Raw genomic sequence first — 12,878 nt, 5'->3', positions numbered from 1 at the left:
TCTCTGTTTCAGCAAAGCAGGTGGTTCACAGCTATTGCTGAATGTTCCATTTTTATTTAAAAAAAATCCTGAATCTTCACAGCTATTGCTGATCTATATGAATTTTTTTACAATAATAGAATTCACTCATGCTCGGATGAGTTTCATGGCGAGGAAATCGTAGTCATCGAGACAAAACAGGCCACCTGAATCGAAGAACCCAACCGCTCTGGCTTGTGCTGCAGAGAGTATCGAGACAGGCGTATCGAGGTATACTCTCCTGTCTTCACGTGGCCACGTTGCTCCGTGAAGCCGCCCGCCAGCAGCCTGCGACGCCCGGCCGCTCGGCTCTGCTGCCGCGTAACAGTAGCATCCCAAAAGGCAGCTCATCTGCGGTGGTTGGAGCCCGAGGATCGGCGCCTGAGCTCCCAATCCGCCTCCGGTACCCGGATCTCCGGCGCACCTCCCGGGGTCTCCCTCCCATACGGGGCTTTTCCGGGGCCGGGACTCCGGGAGCGAGGGGGAGCGCTGCGCCAGTGCGACCGGCGTCGGAGGATATATACCTCGATAAATCAGCGCTTCCTTCTCCGGCAGATGCGAAGTTTTGCTCGAGAAAGGTGAATTCTTTGCTTCCTTCCCCGGCTTAACAATGGCATCTTTTCTTGGCATAAGCAGACGACTGCTGCTCGTACTATTGCTGCTCTGAATCGTGAATCCGGTTTGCATTTTCATTGCCTAGTTTCCAGTGTTCAGTTGTTGGGTTCCAAAGTTATGTAGAGCTTAAAATTTGAATTTTACTTGTTTCTCGCATCGAGTCGTTATGTTCCGAGAGTTTGTTCAGGCGGAAATGGTGCGGCCGCTTGTCTTGCAGAGCATAAGCATAACACACATCTGGTTTGTGATTTGGCCTTCTAGGTAGGAAAACGAAACATGGAGGTGTGGCTGCTGCTTCTTGCGCTCATCTGCCTGCACGCTGCTCCTCGTTGGGCTTCGGCTGAGCAGCCGGAGGAGGCGACGGTCATAGTTAAAGGCTCGACGAAGATTGCTGAGACGGATGAGAACTATGTCTGTGCTACAATTGACTGGTGGCCCCCGGAGAAGTGCAACTACAATCAGTGTCCATGGGGCCAGTCTTCAATTCTGAATTTGGTATGCTTTATATCATTTTTCTTCTCTTGTTATTGGTGGCCTACAGCTGCATATTGATGTATGGACTAACTTTTCATGCCACCAACGGGTCCATTCAGGATTTGGATCACCCATTTCTGGCTCAAGCCATTCAAGGTAGGCCCTTGGAGGTGCAATCAGTGGTTGCTGGTTCCATACTTGTCATCCCTCGTAACTTTAATAAGGACCTAATAGGCAGGTAGATGGCCAGTTAATTTGCTCCATGTCTCAAACAGTCTTATTTAATTGTATCTGCAGCATTCGACAATTTGAGGATTAGGTTGGGAGGCTCTTTGCAAGATAGAGTTGTTTATGATGTGGGAACAGAAAGTCCATGCTCCCCGTTCAGAAATATGTCCAATGGCTTGTTTGGTTTCTCAGTTGGTTGCCTTGGTATGGATAGGTGGGACAAACTGAATGATTTATTCCAGAAAACAGGGTGAGACTTCTAAATTTAAGCTTCATTCTGTTACCATACTGTGAGAACTTAATTGTAGCCAGCATAGCTTTTTCAAATGTTAAAACATTTGAGCTCACATATTCCAAAACCATGTAATGTGACATATGGATTTTGTGGGTTCGTCTGGTAATTGAGAAAAATAACTAAAAGCTATCCCTTTCTAAACATCTTTGGGTATACTAATTTGTTAGCAGATACTGTAAGATAAGATAAGTTCAACCTGTCAGTGTAACTGCATGTACATGACATGTTAATAAATGGGCATCTGCATAAAGAGGGAATGTTCAAATTTATTTTCCTAATGGATTGAAAGCCTTATATGAGGTTTTCACATGCTAACTGCAGTTAGCTAATGGGTGAGCAAACATCTATCTGCAGAGCAATTGTCACATTTGGTGTCAATGCACTCTATGGGAGGTACAATGTTAGACGTTCCATCTGGGCAGGCAAATGGAACTCCACAAATGCATATGATTTTGTAAAATACACAATCTCAAAGGGATATCCAGTTGGCTCATGGGAATTCGGTAATACTGTAACTTGTTTTCTACTGAAACCTTTTGTACTACTCCTTACTGTGTTCTGCGAGTTCTGATGATAAGGGGTGATACAGTTTGAGAGCCACAATTTTACACAGGTTCTTGTTTTTCCAGGCAATGAGCTAAGTGGGCATGGAATCGGAGCAAAAGTTGATGCTAAACTTTACGGAAAGGATGTAATTGAATTTAAATCCATCCTTCGACAATTGTATAAGGCGCCACTGTCCCAGCCACTCCTGTTAGCCCCTGGAGGATTTTTTGATCAACAATGGTATTCTCAGCTACTTCAGACTTCAGGTCATGGTGTTGTTAATGCCTTAACTCACCATGTATATAATCTTGGTGGAGGTATGTGATTTATTGTTTTGACTCTAATCTCGTCCAATAGTCCTGTTTCAGTGTTCCAAAATCATTTCAGTCTTCAGAGCCTTTTTGCTTATTCTGAATGTATCTGAATAAATGGCTGGGCATTTTTTTTAGGAAAAAACGTACCTACCAAAAATCCATATATGATATGAATGCTTTTGTATTTTTTTAAAAAAACAAGTGATCATGCTAAACAAAGAAGTGCGCTATAATTTAATGAGATGCCAAATGATAAGTTATTTAATGCTTTCTGTTATTTCAGACGCATACTGTTTAAACTAATTGCTTATTTTTGTGATATAAATTACTCGTGAAAGAGTGAAGGAGAGGCTGCATAGTCATTAGAAGGAAAAAAACTTTATAAGCTACTCTATTGAATTTTTATCTTAAATAACATGGCATCAGTTCTATCCAGTCAAAAATATAGCTACAATATTAGCCAGGCCTTCTCATTTTATCATTAGCAGTGCTAACTAATGTAGTCAATAGACAATATGCATCAACAATGGCACTTCGTTTTCAGGGGATGATATTCACCTTATAAGGAAGATATTGGATCCAAAGTATTTAGATCGTGCTGAAGATACTTATAGAGACATGCAACTTACCATCCAAAGGCATGGAACTTGGGCTTCTGCTTGGGTCAGTGAAAGTGGTGGTGTTTTCAACAATGGTGGCCCGCTGGTGTCGAATACATTCATCAACAGCATCTGGTCAGCTTTCATTCCTTTTCATGGTTGACACAAGCTTTTACTCTGATGATGGGATCCAGTATGATGCGCGAGTTTGTAATGGACTTCTTTTATGCATGCAGGTATCTTGATCAGCTTGGAATGGCGTCCAAGTATAATACAAAGGTGTTCTGCCGGCAGACTCTCATTGGTGGGAACTACGGTCTGCTTGACACACAAACTTTTCTGCCAAATCCTGATTACTACAGGCAAGGCTTCAGTTATGAAATTCATAAGATGATTTAGGTTGGTTTGATAAATATTTTTTTTGATCATTTCTTTTGTTATCAGTGCTCTACTATGGCATCAGCTTATGGGCAATGGAGTTCTTTCGATTGATGTCATTGCACCACGTAGGCTGCGTGCTTATGCTCATTGTAGAAGACAACAGGTACGAGATGCACCTCTTTGTAAGTTGGTCACATACCTTTTCAAGTGAATTGCTTGACGAGTCATGAAGATTTTGGAATATTACTAAAGCTTAATTGCTATGGTTATTTTTGTTGGCTGTTCCTAGATAACAGATTTCGTCTTAAGAGAATTTGTTCCACTGAGATGTCAGCTTATGTCTAGTTTTCAGTCTGCTAGATTACCCATTCTAAAAATGTTCATTTCGAAATGCAGCAAGGCATCACTCTTCTCTTGATCAACCTAAGCAACACTACTGGATACAATGTCACTCTCCAGAATGACATCAACGTCAGCCTTGGTAAAAGACCCGACCTTGAGAAGCGCAGTTCCTTCACACAAAGGCTCAGGAAAGCAGTTTCATGGCTTGGAAGTAAGCCATCAAGCGACACCAAGAAGAGGGAGGAGTATCATCTGACGGCCAAGGACGGCAATCTCCAGAGCAAGACAATGCTGCTCAACGGCGTTCCGTTGGAACTGGGAGATGATGGCAGTGTTCCAGCTATGAATCCAGTGCTTGTTGCTGTCGATTCGCCGCTGTACCTAGCACCAACATCCATCGCCTTTGTAGTTTTACCCAAGTTTGAGGCCAAGGCTTGTTCTTAGGTTTAATCTTGAATCTTTAAATAAATATTTTTTTGCTGCAGTTTTCCTTGGAATGTTCCATCGGTTATTTTGCGGTTGAAATTTTACGACGTGCGAGTAACATCCTCAGAGGCTACAGTCCATGAGCTCGTGGGCCGGTAATTAATTGGCGATTGACCATTCAGTGACCGCAAATAATTCAGCAGCTGTTCTGTTTGGTCATACCCAAATGTTTTATCTGCGACAGACGCCAAGGCATCCAACAACGGCAATTTACAAGCTTCCGACAGGCAAACTGAGTTGCGTTCCTCGTCAGTCGTCAACATGGGAGTGATGTAAATCTGGATCTATATTTGTATCAAGTTCAGCTTCAGCACAAAAACTCTTGAAAGAATTATCTGCACATTTTTAATATGTCAACAGTTGTAACAATATCCTGTAGGTTACTCACAAACAACGGCATCTCTACTACAATCATCTCCAACCTACCAAAGCAATCACAAAACTACCAGAACAAAATTTCAATGACTCGAGTGTATCCAAGTAAAAAAAAGAATTAAATGGATGGATGGAAAGCATATAAACTTGTGCCCTAATAATATCCGCCTCCTTTCTTCGTCGTGATCAACCATTCAGTTCAATCTTCTAGCCCTTGTGCGTTATTCTGTGATGAAGGATCAGCCCAGTCCCAGAGCTCTTTTGCGCAGTTACAGTATGGAAAAGAATGATGCACCCATATGATACAGATGAAAAGAATTTGTGTTCCCCTATGATACAGATGAAAACTCCATGTATTTGCATGCCGGTCGATGCAGGGGATGGTCAGTTGTATCCAATGCCGATTGCTTTCCTGATTAACCAATATATTCCTATCCAACAGCAATCAGCCTCTCCAGCCAACAAATGAATCATGAACTATAATCACTCACTGTGTCCAGTATTTGCTAATTCACTCCTTGTCATACTGGGGCTCCAAAATATGGCAGTTTCTAACAAAGTCGTTGGAGTAATTTACATGCCTTGCCCAGAATGGCTGTAGGTTCTTAAAAGCAATGTCTAGCCATGGCTTGCACTGGCCATTATAATGGATCACTGCAGCCCTCCTGACACTCTCAATATCTGTCTTTTCTTGGTATCCTAAGCCAAGCAGGTGCCAAGATGGATCTATTCCATGCACATGACCCCTGAATGCTATAAGCGCAGGTGGTAAAGTACCAAATTTCCAGAGAGTAAGACCAGATTTTAGATTCTGCAGAAGAGATTGAATTGAAGTTATTGTAATGGCAAATAATGGCACATAGTGAACAACAGCGGATAGAAGAAAAAGAATGAAATTGAACCTTTTACATTTAGACCAGATTGTTGCATCAATAATTTTTCAAGATTTTGGAACGGTGGACACAGCACAAAACCAGAACATTTTCAATGCAGAAACATAGTCAATGAACTACATAATGGAACATAAATAAGGCTAGGAATGGAGATTCGTGAGGGTAAAATACATACCTCCTTCAACCAGAAATGATATGTATCCCTGATGTTTGTCTTCCTCCAAGCTGCCAGATCAAAGATATTCATCCCATATGCCCAAGCACATTCATCTGGGTCAAGACTTTGAGATATCACTGGGTGAGAGAAGTTGAAATATGTCCTGAAACGCTTAGACATCACCCAGTTGTCTTCACCTCTGCACGTTTCCACAGCTCCATTTACCTTCCCTTCAAGATTGATCTCCCAAAGGGGAGACAAGTCGCGCTGAACAACAATGTCATCATCAAGGAAGACCACCTTGTTGAGGTTTGGAAAGAGCTGGTTGAATAAACGGGAATGGATCAGGTAAAAAAAAATCCACACCACAAAGTTTCACGACATTTCTTATAAGTTATAAGTTAACTTGAAAGTTGTAAGGTGCCTATTGTGCAAGCCAGTTATCACCAGAATAAGGGAAAAAGATAATGCAAACTTAAAAAGGGAAAGTGGAATATAGCAGCTTGGCACATTTTAGCAGCATGCGTAAGTGCACAACACGACACGTGGTAATCATACAGAAAAATAGAAAAGCATTTGATTGTCTTCATTATAATCACATATAGAAAGAGAACTAAGCATGCATCCTAGTGGGATGGTTAGCGTGGGAAATCTGCTCCCACAGTTTCAGTATGCATCACGTGGTAATGATCTGGCTAGTAACCGTTAAGCCCATTCTAACAGTATCAAGTCAAATTAAATGCATGTAAATGTGGCAGATAAAGGTATATTCACTACATTGGAATTGGTTTGAGTATGTCCTACTTCATTTAACGGTAGACAATTCCCTCCATGACCATGGAATTTGTTAATGTGTTACCATTGATATGCTTGAACTGGTAAAAGACATAATTTTTTTTTTTGAAATACTACACAAAATACACCCACTTGTTAATGGAGTTGCCAGAGCACGTTGACTAAACTATATTAATTGAAAGAGCTGTGTAGTAAGTGCAACAGATTGAAAGCTAAAATAGAATGTTTCTGATGAAAAGGCACCTCAGGCAAATAAATGCGGAGATGGTTCAGCAGGGATATGTATTTGGGGCTTCGAGCCTGCAGCTTTGAAGCGAGCACCCTAGGATTGTCACTTGCGCTGGAAACTGTTCCATGATCTCCATGATAATGATTTCTGACTCCACGATGATTTTCTATAGCCTCTAGTACTGGGACATTTTCTCTTGTCAACCAGTCAAACTGGTGAACACCTTTTACTTCAACTATGGCGGGTGATATAGAATTAAGAGCAAACCATGAATGCATCCCAGGATATGTTTTCTTATCAGTAATAACATGAAAAACTACTTTCTCAGGCACTGAGGAAGATCGTACAGTTGAGCTGACAACAACTGAAGCAGCAAGAATGTTATCACTGGCTAGAATATAATGTTGGAAGGAATTATCAGAAAGCAAAGGTAACAATTCTGGTGGTGGCAACTGCTTCCGTGCATGAGCATTTGAGGAGTATTCATCAGTAAGACGCAGAGACAAGCAATGGATTCCTTTGGGAATAGCAGTTGCAGCATAATGTTTATACAGCTGTTCTGCCAACCGTGACCTCTTTACCTCCTTATCCATGTTTTCCATCTGCAAGAAAAGCATATGCATTAGAATACATATATGTTGAAGACACAACATAATGCACTAAAGAACCTTATCAGGAGTAAGAGCCAAAGTTCAATATTGCATTAAGCGGTGTACAACAAAAATGACTAATATAAAGGTGACCAACATGCTGAAAAAGATGATCAATGTAAAAGGTAAATTAAATTTGGAAAAATGATAAATTTATAACAATACTTGTGTTATTTAGAACAGAAATGGTATAGAGTATATACTCACTTATGCAACTGCCAAACATTACTGTAACTCCATTTATTGAGCGGTAATGTCTTGCACTTTTGTTTTTATTAAAAGAAAAAAGAGCTCGTATCATTCCTTCAGAGGATAAAATAAACCAAGTGTGTCTTCAAAATTTGAACAAAGCAGAACATATAATGCCACGCTATCAATATTGTTACAGAATAGGGTGGAGTTCCCATGTGCATGCCATTCTTGTACAGCTGAATTGGTTTTTTCTATGTGTATTTAGTAGCCCTAAACATGATATGGACTATGTGTGCCCAAAAACATACATAGTTAATATCATATTCGGGGCTACCAAATAAACATCACAAAAAGACTATTTCAATTTTAGGTATTGCTGATTTAAAGGCAAAAGCATATGTAACTTTTAAAATTTGAATGCAACAATGTGAGATTAAACAAGGAAAGTTAGTTTCATACCGTAGCTTTCAACCTAACAGCAAATGTCTTAGCATCATAATGGTTATCCTTCATCTCCAAAAGAAAATCCCTGAATGATTCTGGTAACTTTTCATTGGAAGGGAATTCCTCATTGTTAACTTGATCAAAAATTCTGTACAGATCTTGCACCAGCCTCTGTTCACATCGAGTAAGAACGATAAATAAATCTTGCTTCGCCTTTAAGAAAACCAGTGAAACAAAGAGTAATGATTTACTCGAATCAAATCATTAACTTACTGCAGAATCGCCTCCCTGCCTACCAAGGAAACTAGGCCCTATCCGCCTCCCCAAGCAATCTGTAAAACAGGATTACAAATGTTACAACACATGCTATAAGCCCTACGATGCAAAGTCAGTTCCATACACAGAAACTAGCTAACCATGGAACAGGTCGGGACACCTACAGTAAGCAGTGAAAATAATCATATAGCACCACTGCCATACCAAATGACTTATGACACATGAATAAAAACAATTGTCTCATTGTATCAGCAACTTACAGAAAACCATATCCTATAACCCTACTAGATAGTTTATTGCAATATAAATTTACAAACAAAAATTGATACAATCCGCCATCCACATACCATGGAGGCTATTCGGCCAAGATCAAGTTGCAGGTGCTATAAGTCACATTTTATACCATCAAGGGCGAACTTAAGCGCTAAGTCCCAAATCGTAGTACAAATATCGGGCTACAAGTACAAATATCCCTAGCATATGACGGTTAAGGTGCTCATAGTACCAAAACTGATATTCCTACTTTCAGGAATCAATCATAGTACAGTTTCTGCTACAGTCTCGCACGATCAGCTCAAAACTACAAGAAACCTTCCAAAGCCAACACTGCAGCTGATAGCACTAAATGCAGTCCCCAATCTAACCAAAGTGATGGCTTAAAACTATAGCATACGGATGCCACATTTTGGCCAATGCCAGGAAATTATATGCCTAAGATCCACATATTTACCCACCTGGAAACTGAATCATAAACCCAAATAGTCAACTCCCTTTATTTCAGTTCAAAACAACATATCGAGCAAATGAGATCGCCCTGACCTTGATGCCTGAATCTCAAGCTCGTGGGCGAAAAAATCACACGTTCTCGGCACGAATCTAGACCATAAGCATGTATACATTCCCACATTCCCACCGACACCGCGAAATCCTACGCCCAAGGGAGCTGAGATCCAAGCTTTACCTCCCCAAACGCACCAAATCAACAACTCAACCCATCGCATGCAAACCAAAAAAAAAACGCCGCGAGATCGCGCCCGTCGATCTTACCGATGGAGGAGCACTTGCTTCCGCCGGCCTCGAGCGCGGGGACGGCAGCGAGGATGAAGGCGAAGGGCAGGAGGCAGCCGAGCGCCACGACGGCCGGGAACGCGACCGCCCGCCAGTACCAGCCGGCGCCCCAGCCCCCTCCCCCGCCGCGGCGGCCGGGCCCGAGCGGCGGCGGCGGCGGTGGGGGCAGCTGCGGCGCGACGCGCACCTTCATGGAGTCGACGACGCCATTGCTGCTGGAGATGGTGATGCTGCGCATGCTCGGCGAGATCCGCAGCTGCATCCTCCCCCTCCCGGTCCCCCGCCGACGGGAGCTCCGACTCCGGCGGCCTAGGGTTCCGGCGACGGCGGCGGCGAGGCGGTGGCATTGGGCAGAGACATGCTAATCGCACGGGTGATACTAATAGGGAAGAAAGAGAGGAAAATAATGGAAGGGAATAGCAATGCGCGTCGCCGCGTGCGGGGGTGCAAATACGGGGCGGCGCGGGGGGCTATCGGCGAAATCCGCAGGGGATTTTGGGGGCGAGGGATTGGGGATTTCTCTTCCGGGACCGGGAGGCGGGCGGCTAGGCGATGGCCGGGCTGTGGCCTATGGGTTGCTTGCCTGCTTCTCCCCCCCCCCCCCTTCCGCTTCCGTCCGGCTGGGGAGAGAGAGGGAGAGCAGGGGAGGGAGGATTTTGTTTGGTTCTTATGTTTTTCTCTCTCTTCCTTTTTTTCTCCTTTTATAAATATTATTTTACCTTTTTTCTCTAAATTCGTGGGTTTTCCTTCCCCTCCAGGCAATTTTTTGAAAGTTTAGCTTCAAGACCATTTAATACTTATACTTTGTAGGTGAGTCGGTTATTGACAGATGTTTTTGTTCCGGTGGAATATATGTCGTAATATGATTTTGGGTTATGAAAATACTTGATGTATTGTACATCAAATTTTTTTCCAAAGAATATTGAATGTGAGCGGTGTGAGGTTTATGACTTGCACGTATACCATCGTTTTCTTGCACGTGTATTGGCTATTTCATCAAAAGGTGAGTATCCTTCTATTTTCACAAAAATCTCTTATATAACAGGGCATCTTTCCATTTTACAATGGCCTAGAGATAATTGATCATAAATTTTATATTGATCATGGAGTATATACCAATTTAGTTCATGATATTAATCAAACTCACCTCGTAGCAACAAGTGAAAACAGCTCGTGATCGTTGATTATTAACCTGGTTGAGTCTTCTTACGACGTAACCCTCTCTACTCGCACAGCTACCCCCGATGATCAGACCGTGTCAACCTTTTTGAACCCTGAACGCTCTGTAGCGCGAGTTTCTTGGAAGGCCAGGGAAGAAGCTAAGCCGAGAAGACGAGGAAGCAGACGGCTGAGCCCCCAAAAGAGACGAAACCAATGGGGACGTCGCGTGAGCAGGTGGAACTACACAATCAAAGCTTTGAAGCTGTCAAATTGACTCACCTGACAGCGATTCCTCATCGACCAGAAAGAAAGAAACGCTTGCACATATTCCGCGGCGATTAATTTCTGCGTAACGATACTTTTATTCTTCTTTTTCTTTTTTTTTCTGTCGTGCGAAAACGTGTCCATCAGCGTGTCAAAATGCGATGGTTGTTGAGAGGAGGAGACAAAAAAAAAACGGGCCGAGGATTTCTGCACCGACAGTTTTTTTTTCCCAATTGAAGGGCCTGGAGGAGCTCAGGTTGACCTGCAAACCAGCCCGCATTGGTCGAGGCTCCCAATTGGCATGTGAAGGGAACTTGTGACATAGGAGTACTAATAAGACTTGTGCAGGGTCTATGCATTTACCGCTAACATTTTACCAGTAACTGATGCTTAGTAAGTGCTTAACCGTACCAGTACTTGCTTTGCTCCGTCATCAAGGCAGAGGATCGAGGTTGCACAAGGTTGACCAAAGCACCTGCGACTTGCTCCCTGCTTAATTAACCACATTTCTTGATTCAACTCCATGACATTTTTTTCCTTGTGGATTAATCCTTCTATAAAAAAAGGTGGATGCCAAATATGAGCAGGATCATGGAAGCAAGATTCTACAGATTGACATGGACGTCTCCTCTCACTGCTGACCGCAGCTGGTGTGCACAGTGCAGGTGTTAGTGCCCACCCATGCAAATACAAAGATGGTCCAGGCCTGCCTCTGTTAGAGCGGCGCCTACATGACTACACGTCTACGTCTACTAGCGACATAGAAATAGAGTAGTGTACATATAGGTGCTCTGAAAAGAGGGGAAAATGTCGAGTGAAAAGCAGATATTTTTCATATTGCACTTGATAAAAATACACTGATGCAGCTAGTAGTAGCCATCAGCCATGCAGACGCAGAGGGTTGATGGGTGCAAGCTACAAGGTGGATGTTCCTCCGCTTCCCAGCACTCAGATCTGGCTGCTCACCAAGACTTGCCGAGCTAACCACGTGCCCGCGGCATAAAATACAGCGCCGCTCGCCTTCTTTACTGCCGCTAATAGGAACCCCCATGCACGCAGTTGCAGTATTCTGTTGCTTTCTGGCTTCTGGCCTTGTGCCGGCTCTTCATTCATTATACATCCCAATGGCAAATCTACCCGGTTAATGTGATGCGGTCTCTACCCTAGCTACTTACTACTGCTAAATACTAAAGTATGCTTACTGGCGTAGTGAACTAGGTCCCGGTAATGTCGAGCAGATCTGTGCTGGGGGCTTGGGTCCCTTGCTTTCAGTGAACTTTTGATCTAGTTCTTTTGGGAGGGAGAAACAACCAATCAAGCAGATGGGGTGTTTTAGTAGTGACATGGACCGAAATTCAATATGCTTCCCTGTCCGAGGGGACACCGGCCGTTTGGTTCGGTGGAGGAGGTGGTTTTGGTGGTCTTGGGTTGGTGCCTGGTCTTGCTACCTGCCACTGATGACTGACTAGAAGGAAGCAGGGGGTACTAGCTAAGACCTGAAGATAAGCAAACATGACATGGTGTCTGTTCACCTCAAAAGAAACTCTGATTGTTTGTTGCTTAATAATACATAATGTTTTTAATTACGACCATTCTCCAAAGTCCAAACCACTCCACGATCCAACCCTACCAAACCTCATACACCTCGAGCCCGGTCTTCAGAGAGGCAGTGCCAGTCCGGATACGCAGAGAAAATGTCCCCTGATCTTCTCATGCCCAGAGCAATGTCCAAACGGGTATCGTATCATATCACCAGATTCTGATGACGCCGGGACTCGGACTCTCAGACTCGCATCACAGCGCCGGGCCGGCCGGCCATGGCGTTGGCTGGTGGTGTTCGGTGACAAAACAACAAGGGCAAAGCTGCCGCGTGCTCCGGCCCCCAGGCGACCCCATGCGCGGAGGCAGACGCAGTGGCAAAGCTTTGGCCTCGCCTGCATGATTCGTTTGCAGACGTGGAAAGCAAGCGAGAAGACAACAACGTTGGATTGGGTTGGTCCCTCGGCCTGCTGCCGTGGCAACCATATCCAACAGGCGCATACAGTCGGACGCCACTCCGTGGATTCAGTATTCAGA

At 43.6% G+C, this 12,878-nt stretch overlaps 2 protein-coding genes across 2 annotated transcripts; one reads left to right on the top strand and one right to left on the bottom strand.

The window, feature by feature from the left end:
• Positions 1-128: 128 nt before the first annotated feature.
• Positions 129-4,323, top strand: LOC112874533 (heparanase-like protein 2). Its single transcript, XM_025937904.1, has 10 exons — positions 129-596; positions 895-1,128; positions 1,227-1,263; positions 1,405-1,585; positions 1,985-2,133; positions 2,260-2,493; positions 3,035-3,224; positions 3,326-3,451; positions 3,534-3,633; positions 3,867-4,323. The coding sequence occupies exons 2-10, from the start codon at positions 910-912 to the stop codon at positions 4,254-4,256; spliced, it is 1,626 nt and encodes a 541-aa protein (XP_025793689.1). The 5' UTR covers positions 129-596; positions 895-909; the 3' UTR covers positions 4,257-4,323.
• Positions 4,324-4,620: 297 nt separating this feature from the next.
• Positions 4,621-9,969, bottom strand: LOC112874532 (probable galacturonosyltransferase 14). Its single transcript, XM_025937903.1, has 6 exons — positions 9,357-9,969; positions 8,307-8,365; positions 8,049-8,204; positions 6,762-7,349; positions 5,742-6,044; positions 4,621-5,484 (listed from the first exon to the last, which is right to left on the bottom strand). Exons 1-6 carry the CDS (start codon positions 9,637-9,639, stop codon positions 5,185-5,187), a joined length of 1,689 nt encoding a protein of 562 aa, XP_025793688.1. The 5' UTR covers positions 9,640-9,969; the 3' UTR covers positions 4,621-5,184.
• Positions 9,970-12,878: the final 2,909 nt, after the last annotated feature.

This window comes from Panicum hallii, chromosome 9 (genome assembly GCF_002211085.1).
Source record: "Panicum hallii strain FIL2 chromosome 9, PHallii_v3.1, whole genome shotgun sequence".
Taxonomy (NCBI): domain Eukaryota; kingdom Viridiplantae; phylum Streptophyta; class Magnoliopsida; order Poales; family Poaceae; genus Panicum; species Panicum hallii.
This window is presented reverse-complemented; position numbering and strand designations above follow the sequence as displayed.

Excerpts from the sequence above, each read along its gene's own strand:
- LOC112874532 (XM_025937903.1), bottom strand. The coding sequence starts at position 9,639 with ATGCAGCTGCGGATCTCGCCGAGCATGCGCAGCATCACCATCTCCAGC. Across the intron at positions 6,045-6,761 it reads TCCGCATTTATTTGCCTGAG|CTCTTTCCAAACCTCAACAA; the intron begins GTGCCTTTTCAT and ends TTATTCAACCAG. Across the intron at positions 5,485-5,741 it reads ATCATTTCTGGTTGAAGGAG|AATCTAAAATCTGGTCTTAC; the intron begins GTATGTATTTTA and ends TCTCTTCTGCAG.
- LOC112874533 (XM_025937904.1), top strand. The coding sequence starts at position 910 with ATGGAGGTGTGGCTGCTGCTTCTTGCGCTCATCTGCCTGCACGCTGCT. Across the intron at positions 2,134-2,259 it reads AGTTGGCTCATGGGAATTCG|GCAATGAGCTAAGTGGGCAT; the intron begins GTAATACTGTAA and ends TTGTTTTTCCAG. Across the intron at positions 3,452-3,533 it reads CCAAATCCTGATTACTACAG|TGCTCTACTATGGCATCAGC; the intron begins GCAAGGCTTCAG and ends TTTTGTTATCAG.